Here is an 18109-nt window from a genome sequence, read left to right on the forward strand (position 1 = left end):
ATGACCGAAACCCTTCCCGAGTCCACACCTCTCCAACCTACTTTCTTTCTTATCCAAAAAAAAAAAACCTTCCTACTTCCTATCTTCCTGGTGAAGATGTCGCTGGCCAACCTTTTTCGTTCGACGTCCTCTCCCGCATCGTTCAGTCCCTGCCAGCAGGTCAGGGATCTCCCGATCGAAACGGATTATTACCTATCCACAGAAGACGGGAACTTGATGACATACATACATACCTCCAGAACGGCCCTCCAGCACTCGCTGTTGAATATGATATGTAGGGCAATCTACCAGGAACACAGAGAGACAGAACTACAACCATACCCAAGTCAGAAACATGGGCAATTAATTGTGCAGAATTCTCCATCATCAGCATCAACAAAAATCGACTTCAGCATGTATGGTTTCATATCACGCTGGCAAACCCCGCTGTCTCTATTAGGTGCTGGGCCAAAGCAAGCAATACTCTCAGGACTTTCTCTGCTCAAATTGATTCTAGGAAAAGCAAGCCCTAGGCTGTGGCTGGCTGCGATGGATGCAAAAGCGGCCGTATGTATATGACAGGCGTTGTCACAAAATGTATTGATTGATTGTCTTTGTTGCGGGAAAGGAGATGAGGTACATACATAATTCTACGTCTCCACGAAAGGTTATGATATCCTGAGATGATAATACCTGATATAGGGGCAAGATACCACTGACAACCAAAACCACAATGACAACCAAATTGGGAAGCATTGGCAATTAATTGGGCAGAAATTCTCCATTCAGCGATCAGATCATCAATAGATCATCAGATTATTATTAGCGGCGATTTGTGATGATGGGGTATTAAAATTAATGGTGTCCGAGTCAGACAGATTCTGGGAAGTTCCAGGAATAAAAAAATGAGAAAAAAAAAAGATCTCTATAGAACTCGTGGCTTCAATTAAAGCATGTAAGTTATCCAGCAAGACAACGAATAATAAATAAATAGGATAGGATCATATTCGAAGGATTTGGTCAGCCAGCTTATTTTCTCATTATTACTTTTGTTTTTTTAGCCTCCGTAACTAACCATCGTCTTTTTTTTTTACAATGTCTTGTCAGTTAAGGAGTTCTAGTTCCTACCTAGGTAGGTATTCCAACATGAACAATATAGAGTATTTATTTACGTATGAATGAACTCTTGATACATACAGCAGTCAATTGCAACGCACAAATTGAAAGGAGGAGTGGCGGGTTGCTCTCTCTATCAGAAGGTCATTATTTCTCTATTTATTTAGTTCCATCATCATGACACAAGGACAGTACATGATGTATGTACTTATTTAACTACATACATCTCGTCACTTGAATTTTGGCGGAGTGGCCTATTCAGTCCGCATTAACGGCGGGCTATATGTACCACTCTGCTAAAATTAAGTCAGTCAGTCACTTCCCGACATACTTCTTCTTCTCTGGGTATTATATCATGTAAACTAGCATTCCCTATATTACTATATACAAGACTAAGTATCTCATCCACCAGCCCACGGCGAACGCTCCTCCGGCAAAACCGCATCCCTCAACTCCCTCAACACCGACCCATCCAGCCCCCAATCGCCGATCCACTGACTCATACGACGCCCCTCCTTGAAATGCTCCGCCAGGTGATCCGCGCGCTGGCTCCAGGTGTGCAGCGCCAAGCCACAGAAGCCGCAGCGACTGCGGACGTCGTTGCGTTCTATCCGGCAGACGGCTTCGAGGGAGGCGGCGATGTCGGGGGGCATGCCATTGCTATTGCCGCTGTTGTTGCTGTTGTTGTTGCTGCTTCTGCAGCGATGAAACTTCTGCAGATGCTGCCAGAGATGGTCTTTACGGCGGAACGTGCGTTCGGAGAGCGGTCTGTCGGCGCAGATCTCGAAGTCGTGAGTTGCCCAGTGGGTAGGGGAGGGGGAGGGATAGCCGCAGAAGTTGCATGGGTGTTGTTTCTTCTCCTTCTGTGAACCCTCCTGGTGAGATTCCGCCTGGTGGGATTCCTCCTGAGACTCGTCTTGAGACGTCTGTCCAATCTGCAACATAACCTCCAAACTCGGCGTGCAAATCCACTCCTGCAGCGACAAGTGCACGCTCTTCTCATGGCGGCACCAGTCGTGTTTCTTCTTGAACGAGTCAAGGCAGAAGGTGCACTGGTAGCGGTGCTCTTCCACTGGGCGTCTTCTCCGTCTGCGACGTCTTTTTCCAAGAATATTACTCTGCTTCCCGCTGAGCAACGGAAACGGCCAGTTCCTGTCTCCGGATTGATAGCTCCAGGCGGAGGAGACGCTGTCTGAGGATTCTTCCGAGTATCTCGTTCCGAGACTGGAGACGGAAGACGTAAAATGGGACGAGGCAGCGTCATCCAGAACCGGGAAGAAATCATCCCCGTCATTCATATTATCGTCAAATGACCGGTTTGCAGTACCAAAACCGGCTTCGTCAAGATTCCTCGCACTGGCAATCGCATCCCTGATCACCGCTTCAGAAACCGGCTCGCTCTCCGGCGGCGATCTCTTCCACCGCTCCATCGGCGTCATCAACGCGAAGCCATCCGTAGTCGGCATCGGCGAACCCGACGGGAAGAACTGGTTCGACACGGAAGACGAATTCAGGGCGTTCTGCTGCTGCTTCTGGCGGCGGCGGGCGTTTGCGAACCAGTTCGACACCTGGCGCTTGGTGAGGCCTGCCTCCTGGGCGAGCGCCTTCTTCTCTTCGTCGGTGGGATACGGGAAGTCTTGATGTTGGTGGAACCAGTTTCGAAGAACCCTGGCTCCTTTTCGCGAGAATGGTCTGGAATTGTCGGATGGTCCGTCATTCATTGCTGCCGTCTGACTGCCTCCATGCACTGCCTCGCAAGAGTTTCTGTTCTCCTCCTGTACAGCATGTACAGGATCACTGCCCATCTCCTCCACCCTCTCCGTAACCCCATGCAGATGCCCATAAACCGGAGTGACAGTCTCAAAGTCAGACGGCTGCCGCTTCTCCCCTCTCGCGAGGCTGCACTCCCTGAAGAGCGCCGCGCAGCTGGAACACGACGTCACAGGGTTCGGATTCACGGGCGTGGTGCGGATGATGAGACACTGCAGCCGGCGCTGGCGGCAGTAGGTGCAGGGGACAGGAGGGCGATAGGCGCCATCGAGCCATTGGGGGACGTTAGCAAAATCCTGCCCACGAAGTTCTGCTTCTCTAGCAGAAGAAACAGCAGCAGGGCTGCTGGTTGCGTTTTGCAAAGCATTTCCTGTTTCAGCACGGGATAATAGCGCTGAAGAAAGCGCATTAATATCCCCAGGCTGGTCATCAGCACAGCAGATCTGGTCCAGATCGATCATATCCGACAAGGAGAAGAAATCCCCTGTAGAGGCAGATCCCTCAGCCTCAGGGTGTTGCTGTTCATTATTCCAGTTCCAGTCCAAGGCTTGGGCTTGGGCTTGGGCTTGATGATCATGGAGAGACGACGACGGCCACTCCATGCCAATGCCATAGTCATAGTCATACATCTGAGAAGAGTCCCCCGCTGACAATCCATGCATATGTATTTTTTCAAAATCTGGACCCAGACCTTGGAAGAAAAAGTCATTATTGTCATCGGCGTCGGCGTCCATGCTGACGAATTAAAGCCTGGCACTCGTACTGTACATATTACATGATATGATATGACATGTGTGAAGGCGGAGGTTAGTAACCGTCAGTCCGTCAGTGACGTTCAAATCAGCTGCTGATTCAAAAGAAAGAAGTCACATAGAAGCCCAGAAGAAATCAATAGTAGAATAAACTTATGTATTCTGTATAACTGCTGTCGTCGTCATACAACGATCAGCCATTGTATTGTGCATGTCGTATGTCGTCTTTCGTCGAGTGGGCGATCGGGCGGGGAGTCCAGAGTCATTTATCGTACCATAGAACAGAGCCAGTCACCTGACTAGCTGGAGCCCTTAAACTATACATACCTCCTATGAATCAACTCAAGTTGAATACATTAAAGAATTACCTTAGTTGCAATGGCAGTATAGTAGTGTAAATCAAAGGGAAAAAAAATCTAATCTAAAAAATTTAAAAAATAAATAAAAATAAAAAAGGTATGTTCTCTCTACCACGGTTTACTGTAGACATTCCGACTACAAAACAATATCGCGACCAATGAATGAATGTATGTCTAGTACATACTCTATTTGTTTTTTTTTTCAGTTTTTATCATGAAACTCAGCTTTCCTAGCATCTTTGATCTGATCTTGGAATAAAATAGAACTGGCTGGAGCCCTTAAACTATACCTAGGTATGTAGATGAATCAACTCAGCTGAAATAATTACCTACCTACTTACGCCAGTGTCAATACACTACGCGTGTAGATCAAAGAAAATAAAACAAAATAATATTTTTTGTTAGTTGCCACAGGTATGTATGGACGTATGTGCTACAAAGTCGTTCGTCCTCTCTACCATGGCTCAGATCTCCGAAAAAAAAAACTAGAATGGAATATCGCAATTAATGTAAGTATGTACATACAGCCGAATCTGCAAAACTGACGTTATTCGACCTCCAGTTTGTATCTATGGAGCTCAACTTTGCTAGCGCCTCTGATCAGCTCTTTGAATTAAAATAAACAGATTGCAACGAGTGAGTTGACAGTTTCTTTTCTCTGACCAGACAGGATGCTATATTTCATATTTATAAGTATGCGTCCACTCTACCGACAAAACTCCCGAATCAACTCAACCAAAACCGCCTCCGTCTGCTTGATGCTCTCCACCTCAACATATTCCTCCTTGGAATGAAGGCCGGCGCCCGCCGGACCGAAGACGATCGCGGGCACTCCCACCTCGCTCAGCAGCGCGGCATCGCACCAGAACGCCAGACTGCTTACAGGAGGGCTACGGCCGAGAATGGGCGTCGCGATGGCCGCGGTCGTCTGCACCAACGGGTGGTCGGCGGGCAATTTCTGTGTTGGGCGGGACAAGGTGATGCGCGGTTCAGCGTAACGGAAAGCGGGCTTGTCCCTGGCAATGTCCGCCAGCAGCGTCTTCATGTCGTGCAGGATCGACTCTTCCGTTTGACAAGGGATCGTGCGGAATTCCACCGTCACCGTACACTTGGCCGGGTACGACGAGGGCTCTTCTCCGCCGCGGATCAGCCCGCAGTGCAGCGAGGCTGGACCCAGGAAATCGTCCGTGGGAAGCGTGCGCTGATAGGCCTCCAAAGCACTCAGGAACCAACCGGCGTGGAGAATCGAGTCGACTCCCAGCTCAGGCTTCGAGCCATGTGCGGCAACGCCGAGGATGTCCACTTCCACCCAGACAAACCCCTTGTGAGCGACGATGAGCTCCAGCATGGTCGGTTCCGGGATCACAGCTGCGTCGGCACGCCAGCCCGCGTCAGTGATATCCTTCGTGCCCAGGGAGGCATCTTCCTCGTCTGCAACTGCTGCGAGGATCACGTCGCCACACAGGGAATCACCACTGGCCTTCGCGGCCGACATTGCGGCCATGGCAGCGGCCAGGCCGCCTTTCATGTCAAGGCTACCTCTCCCCACGACTACTTGACGGCCATCTTTCTCAGCGATCTCACCCGAAAGGGGATCTCGTTCATAACTAGCCAGGCTGACCGTGTCTGAATGGCCATTCAACATCAACGACTTGCCCCCGCCAGTGCCACGGAGAACTCCGACAATAGATGGACGACCGGGATTCGTTTCGACACGGTAGTTCTCAATCCCACGATGCTCGAGCCAAGCAGCTATATAATCCGCAATTTTGGTCTCACCAGCTCCTCCCGCGACTGAGAGCGTAGGATTGGACGAGTCGATTCTGACGAGTGTCTGCGTCAGAGCAACAGGGTCGTCGATAGACACATCAGCAGGGATCGGATATGAGCGAGGCCCTTCAGTGCTGAGCAGAACCACAACAGCGTCCTTGTTCAACGGCACTGTTGTCTGCTGTGTCGATGCCAGGTACCTCAACGCAGCAACGGTGGCACCTCCACAGGGCCCGGCCGCGACAGACTGGGAGGCCAAATATTGTACAGCATAGTGACTTTCGTAGCAAGACACCGTGACGCTGGCATCTACAAGCTTGCGTAGATCGTCCCAGGCGTTGACGGACAGTGTCCCGCAGCACATACCATCCATGATGGTAGAGGATGTTTTGACCGACACTGACTTGCCAGCATTCAAACTCTGGTACAAGCATGCAGCTGTATCCGGCTCTACTGCGACCACCGAAATCGGTCTGCCGCAAGACTTGCAATGCAGAGCCACAGCCTGTGCGAGAGATCCCACCCCGACTGGAGTCACCACGACAGTGCTCTGTAAGCCCAAATCTGCGAGTTGCGCCTCGACCTCGTTCAGCATGGTGGAATAGCCTTCCACGATCAAGGACGGTATCTTCTCGTATCCAGGAAAGGAGGTATCTTGGATTAAGAGGCCTCCCTCGGTAGCATTGGAAGCCTGGGCGGCCTCCTTCACAGCCAGATCGTAGTCTCCATCGACAACATGGACGTGAGCGCCCTCAGCACTGATCTGGCTGCGAGGATTCTCGTCCACCGACTTGGGAACAAAAACGTGCGCATCCAGAGAGAGAATCCTCGCCATGAAAGCAACTGCTCTGCCGTGGTTTCCCTCTGAGGCCGCGAATAAGGTGATATGTGCCGTTTTCGTGCTCTTCGACAGCTCTTCAAGGCTCACCGTCGACGGCAGTCCGAGGCATGATGTCACAGCTTGGAAGACAGCCCATGACGCTCCCAGGATCTTGAAGGAGGGCAGGCCAAACCGGTTGCTTTCATCTTTGATGAGGACCGCCCGGACTCCTAGTTCAGCCGCAAGACTGGGGAGCGAGATCAGCGGTGTTGGGGCGTAATTCGGAAGACTTTTGTGGAATGACTCCAAGCCTGGGACGTGGACACGCGGGCAAGTCTCGGAGGCTGCGGTCGCGTTGAAGTAGATTGGTCTTCGCGAGGACATGTTGGTCACCTAGAGAGTATATAATAAGGCGTCTGGTACTGTAGGAATTGTTGTTAACTTGAGCTATGTTCAGGTTTGACTTCAAGTATTATCAACCGCGCATTGGGATGTATGTACTGCCTTTTTTATCTTGTTCATGTCATAGTACCCACATGCAGAACGGCGAACCCTTCCAAGTCTCTCTTCTAACTAGATCATATTCTATAGATAATTCGCTCAGGTGACCACTCAGTGGGCCATTTTCAGTGGAGAAGTTAGCAGAAATAAGAGGAGTGACTGACTGGTGAGATGAGCTTCTCGGCTGGTGGTGGTGAAGCTTTGGTACAGCCGAGCGCCTTCCCAGAACATGCGCCTTCCACTGACAAGCAAAGCTTCCTACATTGCAAACATCATTTATTCTATTAGGTACAACTGATAGAAGTCTTTTTTTTTTAAGTTAATCTCTTCAAATTTAAGTCCAAAGTAATGTAATAAAAAATAGGTAGAAGGAGTATATACATGTATCTGCAGGAGTACATACATACAGGTATATGTACAGTACAGTACTGATGCAATTCGGTGATAAAACAAATCATCGACTTTCACATTTGAAGTCTCAAAATTGAAGATCCTCAATAATATTCTTAAGTAACCCTAATAAAAATTAGCATAATATACAATAAAAATAGCTATTATCAATAAAATTAAAAAATAAAAATAAAAATAATTAAGTAGATCTTCTATTATTATCATAGTTTAAATAAAAATAAAGAGATAGTAAGTACTATCTAAAAAGATCGAAATTCCAGTTATCTGGTCATAAAATACTATTTAAAAAAATTCAAATAGAACTAGATTGATCAAAAATATATTAGATTTTTATAGATATAGATTTACAAAGATAATAGTAATACAGCTGAGCGCCCTCCCAGAACATACATGCATACGCCTTCCACCGACAAGCGAAGCTCCATCGCCAATGTCGTTGATTTTCATGAAGATATATTGGCTGCTCTCAGTCTTTGCTAGGTAACAACTATTAATAGAAGTGATTTTAAAAGTTAATCTCCTCCAATCTGAGTTCAAAGTACGTAATAAAAAACAGGTGGCGTAGAAAGAGTGTGAATATATATACATCCGCGGAAATAGAGAGAGATATGTAAGTCATTTGGCGACGTTGAATGAAGCGCAAAAAAAAACAAGTGAGGCTGGAGACGGGATTTACTCTCAATCGGATGGATGATCCCCTGCCGTTCAAAAGGATAGAATAAATATTCGAAGAGGAGGGATGGATACGTACTTTTGGTACCTTAGGGTAATTGCAGAAAAAAAAAGGGGGGGGAAGGGGGGGTAGAGAGAGAGTAAGAGTAAATAAAAGAAAGAAAGAAATTACCATTCCAGAAGTTACATATATACCATAGGTATAAATAAAGTTAACAAATAAAGCTATAGAATCCAGTGAATCAATTAATTCTCTAAATATTATTTAGGAGGTTCATCTCGTCTGAACTGACGATCTATCTAACTGGAAAATATTGGAAGAAGCCAACAAAGTAGATAGCTAGGTAGATAGATATACAATAGATGGATCATTTTATATATGGGTGTTTCAGAAAAGCAGGAATATATATAAGATCGAGGCAAGATACATGCACATGTACCCATACGAATATATCATATATATCTCTCTTCATAAGGAGTAAATAATGGAAGCAAGTAGAGAGAACAAGGAAGGCACCAAAAGGTAGCAAACCAACAGACAGGTATTGTCTGAGGTTGCCTATTTTGTCCTGTCCTTGGCAGTCAGGGATATTGATGTCTTACGAGTCTCTTCAGATGCCTGGCAAAGAAATCCAACCTTGTCTTCTTGTCTGTACATACAAACCAAATGAAAGATAAAGAAGTGTATCATCCAAGATTCCGCCTCCAGGTAGCTAGCGTAATTACAACCCAAACCTGCTCACATATACGCCGTTGTAGATCGATCGATGGATTGTCATCCACATCGGCAACTTACGCAGAAGAAGCCGGTCGAGACCATCCCATCAAGAAAGAAGAGAAGAACCAGCATGAAAATGTAACCAAAATAAGACATAAATAAAGGCTAAATACACAGAAATAAAGAAAGATCACCAATCCTTTTCACCAACGAACTACTTCACTTCATGTTCATCTGAAAACGGACTCTGTGATCTTTGTATGGTAGAAGCGTCCCCGGCCGAGCTGGTCTCGAGCAGTCGCGACGAGCCCACACTAGTCCGGTGACGATGGATCGAATTGGACTTGCTGTGAGTGCTCACACGTGCCGACGACACAGCCGTGTTCGGAGCGGGAGACGGGTCGGAAGGAGAGATCTCAGTAGGTGACGGGTCTGCGAAGGGGCCTTCGCCATCAGTGGGAGTAGTTTTAATAACAATGGTTGCGGTCGACTTGCCAGCGTCACTGGTGACACCGCTTCTCCGCCGATTCCGAGATCGAGCGTCATCATCACTGTCCTCGTCGGAATCGCTCTCGAAAGTCGAGTCATTGTTGTCCAACCGACGAGCCCGCGAGTGGGACGCAGGGGATGGCGAGCGGTTACTGCTGCCGCCCCTGGTAGAGTCGCTGCCTTCTTCTTCTTCTTCCGATACGGTGGGCACCTTGGTCTTATTAGCCGGCTTCTTGACGTTCACTGCTCGAGCCACCACCGGGCGGGCGACAATGGAACTGCTGGCCTGCGCTTTGCTGAGTTGAGCTTTCGTGATGGCAGGCACCGCGGGAGCGTTCAACCGCGCCGAAGGGCCATCGTTGGAGGCGCTGGTGGAGGGGCGGACGGAGACCACGGCAGCCTTGGTACGGAGAGCTTGCTGCGCCGGAACCGGACTGACGATCGCGTTGCTGCGGTAGATGGTCGTCGCAACGCTACTGCGCGCCAGACTGGTCGCAATGCTGCGGCGATCGGTTGTCATGTCGGAGAACCGCGAGTCCCGAAGGTCACCAGGCACGAAGAAATGTTGGTCTGGGCTAGCGCCTGGGAGTGGTGGCACCGGAGGAACCAGCGTGCCCGGAGTGTCCGGGCCGGATCGATTCGTCACTCCCGGAATATAGGCGATCTGAATGACATTGGAGGCTCGGGTGAGGACGGTTGAAGCAATCGAAGCCATCGACCTCGTCGACTGGCGCCCTTGACGGAAGTCGCTCTTTTCCTGCTCCGCAATCGCTCTGGCTTCCTCGCGCCTTTTCCGGATGACGAACCACCAGAAGAGTAAGATCAAAATGGCAATAAAAGCGATACCTCCAAGAACGCCTCCGGCAATGGCGCCCGCGTTGCTCCCTGAACCCGAGCTCGGGGTCGGAGTAGGCGCGCTAACCGCCGGTAGACAGGTCGTCGTGGCGCATTGGTTGCAAGAACGGCTGCTCTCGACACAGGTTTCATCTGGGCCGCAGTTACACACCGGCGGGGTGTCGGGACAGGAGATACAACGGCGAAAAAATGAGTGTCCGGAGAACTCTTTCAGAACTTTGACAGGGAGGAAAGGGTCAGTCGAAGTCTAAATAGCAGAATATCCCATATTATCGACATACCATTCGGAGAAGTGGCCATGGCGAAGGTGAACAAATGGAATGGGGGAATCAGAATGGCAATCAACAAAATGTCGGACGTGAAAGAACAATCAAATCAATCAATCAATCAAAGGCGTTCGAGGAGCGTTGGTCGTAAGGGTCGCAATCGAAAAGTGAGTCAAGTCGAGCCGGTCAACGGCACAAAAAGCGAAAGCACACAACGAGCGTAAGAAGGAGACGGATATCGTAGGAGACGTCAAGTCTTCTCTACTCCGCGACTGAGACGGTCAAAATTCAAAAGGCCCCAATGTCATCAATTGGAACCAGGCTGAAACGAATGGATAAGGTCGAACATGAACGTCAATGAAGAATGTAAGCATAAATTCGGTCTGCGAGTTCGAGAATCAGGTGGCAGGGATCATGGTCTGGTCGCCGTCAGCACGATGCCAGGAAGAGAGAATAATCGAGATGGCAACAGGCGGTGGTGGTGATGCTTACCTGAGAGGGGAGGGTGGTGGTTGGGAGACGCAGGGGATGGTGGTCACTGCCAGCGTGCACAGATTCGCGAAAAGACCGACGAAGCGAAGTGAAAAAAGACGCCCCTCACGAGGGTTGGAACAGGAGGAAGACAGGAAGGTTTATTCCGACTAGAAACGAGCGACGGGGGTGAGAAGAGGAGACAGATTGATTATTATTGCTTGCTGATTGCCCAGGGGAGGGAAACAGAGAGGAGACGCAGACCAGAGGGCGCGCGGCTCGGGAAGGAGGGTAATGAGGGTTGTGCCTGCCTCACTAGGAACACAGCCAAGGCGCACTTTCCTTTAATTAATTAAACCCGACCAGTCAAAGCGACGCCCACAAGGATCGCTATCACCACGCACTTTCCTTGCGCATAGACCAGAGACTCGAGAGCATATCGGCAGAACTAGCAACCAAGTGAGACACAGACGAAAATCCGCCATCGATCTGTAGATCGCTGAATGCCCTTTGCTTGCAAACAAGACAGAAGATAAAAAATAACCAGTTTCAGTTGCCTTTCCAGAGTCCAGACCAGCGGATTTCGGGAGTCCGCAGGCGGCTGCAAGGCTTCTCCCGTATGATTGCCACAGGCACCTCTTTCTCCACGGCACTCTTGATGGCAATGGCATAATCAGGTTACATGGGTGCCCCTGGGCCCTGGTGGATGCCACGTCAAGAAGGGCTTCCTTGCCGTTGTGGTGCTGGTTCTGGACCCGTTCCCGCACCATCCTGCGCGCCATCATTCGTCAGGTGAGCGGCTGAGCCCCGCTGCCTCTTAGCGTCGTAGCGTCCCTTGGCGTAAGCTGCTGACTAAGAGAGAAGAGATGCCCCAGGCACCATCTCCCAAGGAATCGAATCAGGGTTCAGCCATAATTACGGAGACATTCCTTGTATTAGGTAGTATTTCACAGCCACGTGACAGTGTGCAAAACGGAAGTTGTTAAGGTTTTTATAATATACAGTGGTGATATGCAAATGGCTTTAAGCGAGTCTCAAATCCCAGAAAGAAAGGATACTGTCAGTTCGGAACAATAAGTCGTTAATAATAGTAGTCGACGCGTACATAACTGTAACTTTCGTTTATTCGTAGAACACATTTTATTTATTCGCCCATGTGGTATCTATTTACCTGCAATGACGCCATATGATGCTAGAATACAAGAGTATAGGTATATAATATAATATAGTACAACGACAAGAAAGCAAGGTACATAGGTATACTTCTACTTTGCCAGAAACGCCTGAAAAGCCTTCTGATCAATGACCACATTCCCAATCGCATTCAGCCGCTTCCGCCCCTCCTTCTGCTTTTCGAGCAGCTTCCGCCGTCGCGTGATGTCGCTGGCGTGCAGCTTGGCCAGTACGTCCTTCCGGTACGGCTTGATGGTCTCTCGCGCGACGATCCGCCGGCCCACCGCCGCCTGGATGACGATCTCGAACATCTGCCGCTCGACGTGCTCCTTGAACTTGGTCACCCACTGCCGGCCCAGGCGGTCGACCTGGCTGTAGTGAACGAGCCGCGACACCGCGTCCACGGGCTTCTTGTTCACCAGCAGCTGCAGCTTCACGATGTTGCTCGGCTTCCACCCGGAGTCTTCGTAGTCCAGACTGGCGTAGCCTTTCGTCGAGCCTTTGAGCTTGCCGAAGAAGTCTTCGACCAGCTGGCCCAGCGGCAGCTCGTACTTCAGAATCACCTGCGTCGGAGTGAAGTATTCCAGGCTGTGCTGGATGCCCCGGTTCGCTTCGCAGAGTTCGATCACCTTGCCCAGGTACTCATCCGGAAACGTAAGCGTGGCCATCACGTACGGTTCCTGGATCTCGGCCACCTTCGCGCGAATGGTTTCCTCGTCGGGGAAGTGGACCGGGTTGGTGATGATGGTCTCTTTCCCATCTTTGTAGATGATCTTGACTGGGACAGTCGGAGGAGTGATGATAATGCTCGCGCCGTGCTCCTGCCGCAGTCGATCCTCGAACACGGAGCAGTGCAACGTGCCCAGGAAGCCCAGTCGGAAACCTGCGCCTAGGGCTTCCGACGATTCCTTCTGCACGGTGACACTCCGGTCGTTCAGCAAGAGCTGGTTGATACTTTCTTCGAGGTGGTCAAAGTGGTCAGCATCGACCGGGTAGGCCGCCACGAAGACCATCGCCTTCGGATCCTCGAAACCGGGAAGGGCTTCCACCATCTTCTCACAGCCAACCTTGGTATATGTGTCGCCAATTTTGGCCTCCTGGCTTCGTTTCATGCCCGGGTTGAAGAAGATATAGCCTACTTGGCCGGCGCGGAGGACGGTCTGCGGCGTCTGTTCAGGATACATGATGCCGACTTCACCGACATAGTATTTCAGACCAGTCGCAAAGGAGACCACATGATCGCCAGCTCGAACCTCTCCGTCAAAAATCCGGACAAGAAGGATCACACCTTTGTATGTCGAATACCACGAATCGACAAGGAGCATGCGAAGGGGTTTGGTATGGTCACCGACGGGTCTAACAGGAAACAGGAAGCGATAAGCAGGTGGAAGTCAAGTCAGAAGGATACTACTCACGCTGGTATCTTCTCGATAACAGTCGGCAGCAATTTGTCGACATTCAATCCCGTTTTGGCGGACACCATCACCGCGTTGTCCGTGTCGATCTCAAACGAATTTTTCATCTGCTCGAGCGCACGCTCCGGTTCTGCAGAGGGGAGATCCACCTTGTTGATGACCGGGATGAGTTCCAACCCCTGGGCGAACGCTAAGTAGAAGTTTGCAACCGTCTGCGCCTGCACGCCCTGGCTCGCATCTACCAGGAGCAGTGCTCCTCCGCAACTCGCGTAACTCCGGGAGACTTCTGCACGGAAGTCGACGTGGCCGGGAGTGTCGACGAGATGGAGGAGATAGTCCTCTCCGTTGTGGTTGTATAGCATGGTGCACGTCTGAGCCTTGACTGTAATTCCGCGCTCGCGCTCGACGTCCAGCTTGTCGAGGACCTGCTTGTTCTCGCCGGGCTGGATGACGCCGGTGAGTTCGAGCAGCCGGTCGGAGAGCGTGCTCTTGCCATGGTCGACGTGGGCGACGATGCAGAAATTGCGAAAACGCTCGATCGGAATGGCCGCAATTCGTTTCTCAAGATCCGACACCGCTTTGGGAGTTTGGGCGTGCCGCGCGACAGAGGTGGTAAACGATCGAATCCTCTCAGACGAAGAGAACGCGGGTTCAAGCAGCCCCGAGGTCGGGCGCCTCGTCGATGTGCTCAGCCATCGGAGCACTCGCAGACATCCTCGCATCGGGATATCGGCATTGAAAGCAGTCAATGCACCAGAGGCGTGGTGATGTTTGGCGAGCTGTGTCCGTAGGCTTTGCGGGCTACTAAAAAATTTGGAGCAACAGGGCCGCGGCGGAGAACGGAGACTTTAATTGCTGGGGCGACTATCGCTGTAAACAATCCCGCAAGTTGCAACCACGTCAAAGCTGCCATTCAACCCAATTTGCCTCAGTACAGAGATATTTTCCTCAGAACGAACTCATCAAAATGCCTACAGAAAAAGACAAGTCGAAAGTTCACAAATTATCCCTGAAAGGTAAACAACACCAGCGATCTGGATGAGATTGGCGGGTTTGCGGAGACTGACGGAAGAGCAGGGTCGGCCAAACTGGTGGCAGAATTCGTAAGGACAGGAACTCATGACTGTGAGACTATATACTGATGGAGAGCAGTTTGAATATTCGATCAATTCCATCCTGTACGTTAGAAGCAATGGTTTTGGAGTGGGCCGTGCTAATTGCCGTACAGCTTCCAGCGCGGTGTTTACCCTGCGGAGGATTTCACAGCGTGAGTGTTGCAAGCTCGCCAGACCAGAAAAGGACCTTACTGACGATGACTGCTAGTGTGAAGAAATATGGCCTCAACATGCTCGGTTCGCTCAGCGCCTCCCGTCGATTGTTCGAGTTTCACTGACGAATCCCAGTCACGGCCGACGACCAAGTCAAAGCCTACATTAAGAAGATCATGTCGCAGCTGAACAAGTGGATGGTTGGAGGAAAGATATCGAAGCTTGTCGTGGTCATTACAAGCAAGGAGACGGGAGAGGTCGTGGAGAGATGGCAATTCGATGTGAGATTGTCTACTCTGGACAACGGATGCAGGCTCATGCTAATCCGTCGACGCAAATCTAGGTCCATATCTTCGGAAAGTCGGCTCAGAACCGACCTTTACGGAAATCCGCGGATAAAGAGAATGCCGGTCCTGGGTATGTTAAAAAGCGAATTGGGACATGGTTTAGCATAGCTGACGGACGACAATCCCAGGGACGTGGTTCCCGCTGCGCCAACGCAGGAGAAGACAGAGAAGGAGATCCAGGAAGAAATCCAGGCGATTTTCCGGCAGATCACGGCGTCCGTGACCTTCCTCCCAGTCCTCGACGGGGACTGCACCTTCAACGTCCTCGTCTATGCAGACGCCGACTCGGAGGTCCCCGTCGAATGGGGCGACAGCGACCCGAAGGAGATCAAGAACGGCGAAAAGGTGCAGTTGAGGAGCTTCAGCACGAACAATCATCGGGTGGACACGCTCGTCAGCTACCGACTTGCTGATTGATTGACGATGACGGCGATGGATGGAAGTATTCTCGCTTTCAAGAATCAAGAGCTTGGCGTTATGGGATGGGACTTGGCTGGAATGGTTAACCTGGCTGTGTTGGTAGTAATGTTCTAGGTCTAGGTCTAGGTCCATTTCGGGTATCTTTATGCAATATATGGATTGAAGGAAGTATATGAACAGGTATCATCCGTATGAACAAGATATCATCAACAGTCCAAACAGGACCTATAAAGTTGAAGAAACGACCACTATCCAACAATTAATCAATCATATTTATTCATTGATTCCACGGTAATTGATCCCTCTCCGGAAACCATCCATTATCATTCCTCCACCCATCCCAACAAACCAGCCTCTCAACCACAGGCTCCAGCCCAACACCCACAAACGCCTTCTTCTCAAGATCTTCCCTCCAACCTCGTCTGCGCCTCTTAGCCGACAATTCAGGCCCAACGCCATAGAGGTCTTTCCTCCAGAGACCAATCCCACTCTTTTCCTCACCTGCGATCAGCGACGCGGACGGGGTGACTTCCTCGGAGGGGTTGATCCCAATCACATTGACAGAAGATGTGGGAAAACCGATGGCAGGGAAATGACACTCCAGGAACCGGCGGCGCTTGAACTCGTGCGTCACGACCGTGATGCGCCGAGGGTAGACGCCTGTCTTTAGACGGAATTGAAGCAGGGAGAAGAGTACGTTCTGGTAGGAGTCTGTGGCGAGGATTTCGGCGAGGGTAAGATTGGTGAGTTTATCTAACATTTTCTTCCTCTCATCTTGAGATTGAGATTGAGATTGCGTCGACGAAGACAGAGAAGAGAGGAAGAATCCATTTTCTTGAGCGAGGTTCTGCGTGTTCGGTTCTTAGTATACATCTGTCTATGGGGAAAAAAATGTATATTCCATGTATGGATATACGATACTTACAAGGTAAGACTCCCCTTCACTCAGGTCCGTCCTGTCCTTTTTCGTTGGGCCTCTGATGTAGTCAATCAATCAGTATCAATCCGTATCAATCAGTTATCAATCAGTCAGACAGTCAGTTATCCAATCCAGACAAGACAGACAGAACAGAAAACAACAACCAGATCAAAAGTCATCCCCGATAACGATATATCAGACAAACAAATACTAAATAAATAACCAAAATAACAAGGGAACAATATAAGACGAAAAAAAAAACTCACCCAGAGAAAACCAACAATGCATTACCACCATCATCATCATCAGCACCATTTGATGAAGACGAAGACAACGTTGCCAGCAACTCCCTAATCCCAGCCTTCACATGCTCCACAAAAGTCGGTGTTTCACCTTTCTGGAAGGGTTCGATGAGCCTGAAAACATAAAAAAAATGATACATTTCATTAGTTCAGTCAACTTGTATATATAATGTCGATTATAGTCTTCTCTCGCTCTTATATATACATACTAGGTAAATGTATGTATGATGACGGCAATGGATGTGATTTAAACGTACGTACCATTCATTTTCATCAAGGCCATGGGTAGGTCCACCAAGGTAGATAGCATGGCAGCAGACGATGATCAGGTGGTCGAACTTCGACCTTGATCTGGTGGACATCGTCGCTAACTTCCAAGGTTACTACCTAGGTAGGTAGGTAGGTAGGTAGGTGCTACAGCTAGCCAGCTAGCTGCTTGGTTGGTTGGTTGGTTGGTTGGCTGAGCCTGACCGGAACCTTGGATAGATGAAATCTTCCTTTTCAATTATATACCGGTAGTAATCCCCGAGATCGAACGCTCATGTGATCCGATCGGGGAACTAGCCGCTGCCGCTTTACTGCCGTCTGGCTCTCCTCTTGGCTATCCTGTGGCTCTCCTCTGCTACCTCTTACTTCCTTAGTGCTCCTTCCTGCTCTTACCTTATTATCTCTTACTGCTCTTTAATTCTGGCTAATTGCCGCCTACTTATAATTACTCCTCTCTATTTTTCCCTACCTCCTATAGTAGTTGGCCTCTCTCCTCTTATATAGTGTAACTAACATCCTGGCCCTTATAATAATGAGCCTATTTTAGGACCTATTCTCTCCAAATTTAAACCTTTAGTATGACTCTATTATAGTTTTTATAGCTACTTATAGAGATTATTATCTTCGACTACTAAGAGGCATAAAATTAGGGGCTGAGTATAGAAGCTAATAGTGAAACAGGGCAAGAATAGAAGGCTGCTTTCTATTAAAGGGAGCAGGCTGAGGGCTCAGAAACTGGCAGAACCTATCCTGCAGTAATACTGCATGATGGCTTTAGATAATAGCCAAAATAGCCAAACATGTAGGTAGGCTCTAAGGGACTCTCCCCCTGGCCCTAAGCATTTAAAGAGTATAAGAAACCACTCTTACTCCTTATAATCTAACATAAGTTGCCTAAAATTAAGGTTCCCCAGGCATAAGGGCACTACTTAGAAAAGAGGCTATCTTATTAGTGATTATTATTATTATTCTTCCTCTTAAGAATTTTGATTTGCAAACCCACTGCCTCTTTCAGCTGCACATGACACTTAAATAGGCATCAGTCATGT

General features: G+C 49.3%; 8 protein-coding genes across 8 annotated transcripts; 2 read left to right on the forward strand and 6 right to left on the reverse strand.

Moving 5' to 3' along the window:
* VTN77DRAFT_8340 (uncharacterized protein) lies at nucleotides 1-558 on the forward strand (the record flags this gene model as incomplete). Its single annotated transcript, XM_069424828.1, has 1 exon — nucleotides 1-558. The coding sequence occupies one exon, from the start codon at nucleotides 1-3 to the stop codon at nucleotides 556-558; it is 558 nt and encodes a 185-aa protein (XP_069274754.1).
* A 938-nt stretch (nucleotides 559-1496) lies between these two features.
* On the reverse strand, nucleotides 1497-3599 carry VTN77DRAFT_8341 (uncharacterized protein; the record flags this gene model as incomplete). The annotated part of the gene is made up of 1 exon (XM_069424829.1): nucleotides 1497-3599. The coding sequence occupies one exon, from the start codon at nucleotides 3597-3599 to the stop codon at nucleotides 1497-1499; it is 2103 nt and encodes a 700-aa protein (XP_069274755.1).
* A 1083-nt stretch (nucleotides 3600-4682) lies between these two features.
* On the reverse strand, nucleotides 4683-6950 carry VTN77DRAFT_8342 (uncharacterized protein; the record flags this gene model as incomplete). Its single annotated transcript, XM_069424830.1, has 1 exon — nucleotides 4683-6950. The coding sequence occupies one exon, from the start codon at nucleotides 6948-6950 to the stop codon at nucleotides 4683-4685; it is 2268 nt and encodes a 755-aa protein (XP_069274756.1).
* A 2132-nt stretch (nucleotides 6951-9082) lies between these two features.
* Nucleotides 9083-10512, reverse strand: VTN77DRAFT_8343 (uncharacterized protein; the record flags this gene model as incomplete). The annotated part of the gene is made up of 2 exons (XM_069424831.1): nucleotides 9083-10428; nucleotides 10494-10512. 2 exons carry the CDS (start codon nucleotides 10510-10512, stop codon nucleotides 9083-9085), a joined length of 1365 nt encoding a protein of 454 aa, XP_069274757.1.
* A 364-nt stretch (nucleotides 10513-10876) lies between these two features.
* On the reverse strand, nucleotides 10877-11734 carry VTN77DRAFT_8344 (uncharacterized protein; the record flags this gene model as incomplete). Its single annotated transcript, XM_069424832.1, has 3 exons — nucleotides 10877-10897; nucleotides 10971-11016; nucleotides 11586-11734. The coding sequence occupies 3 exons, from the start codon at nucleotides 11732-11734 to the stop codon at nucleotides 10877-10879; spliced, it is 216 nt and encodes a 71-aa protein (XP_069274758.1).
* Nucleotides 11735-12214: 480 nt separating this feature from the next.
* Nucleotides 12215-14259, reverse strand: VTN77DRAFT_8345 (uncharacterized protein; the record flags this gene model as incomplete). Its single annotated transcript, XM_069424833.1, has 2 exons — nucleotides 12215-13478; nucleotides 13538-14259. The coding sequence occupies 2 exons, from the start codon at nucleotides 14257-14259 to the stop codon at nucleotides 12215-12217; spliced, it is 1986 nt and encodes a 661-aa protein (XP_069274759.1).
* Nucleotides 14260-14504: 245 nt separating this feature from the next.
* VTN77DRAFT_8346 (uncharacterized protein) lies at nucleotides 14505-15569 on the forward strand (the record flags this gene model as incomplete). The annotated part of the gene is made up of 8 exons (XM_069424834.1): nucleotides 14505-14553; nucleotides 14615-14640; nucleotides 14690-14715; nucleotides 14766-14804; nucleotides 14861-14889; nucleotides 14941-15086; nucleotides 15149-15222; nucleotides 15281-15569. The coding sequence occupies 8 exons, from the start codon at nucleotides 14505-14507 to the stop codon at nucleotides 15567-15569; spliced, it is 678 nt and encodes a 225-aa protein (XP_069274760.1).
* Nucleotides 15570-15849: 280 nt separating this feature from the next.
* VTN77DRAFT_8347 (uncharacterized protein) lies at nucleotides 15850-17155 on the reverse strand (the record flags this gene model as incomplete). Its single annotated transcript, XM_069424835.1, has 4 exons — nucleotides 15850-16419; nucleotides 16498-16549; nucleotides 16758-16907; nucleotides 17055-17155. The coding sequence occupies 4 exons, from the start codon at nucleotides 17153-17155 to the stop codon at nucleotides 15850-15852; spliced, it is 873 nt and encodes a 290-aa protein (XP_069274761.1).
* Between the last annotated feature and the right edge of the window lie 954 nt (nucleotides 17156-18109).

The sequence above is a fragment of the Rasamsonia byssochlamydoides genome (assembly GCF_041956645.1).
Source record: "Rasamsonia byssochlamydoides strain NRRL 3658 unplaced genomic scaffold VTN77scaffold_70, whole genome shotgun sequence".
NCBI classification, from domain to species: domain Eukaryota; kingdom Fungi; phylum Ascomycota; class Eurotiomycetes; order Eurotiales; family Trichocomaceae; genus Rasamsonia; species Rasamsonia byssochlamydoides.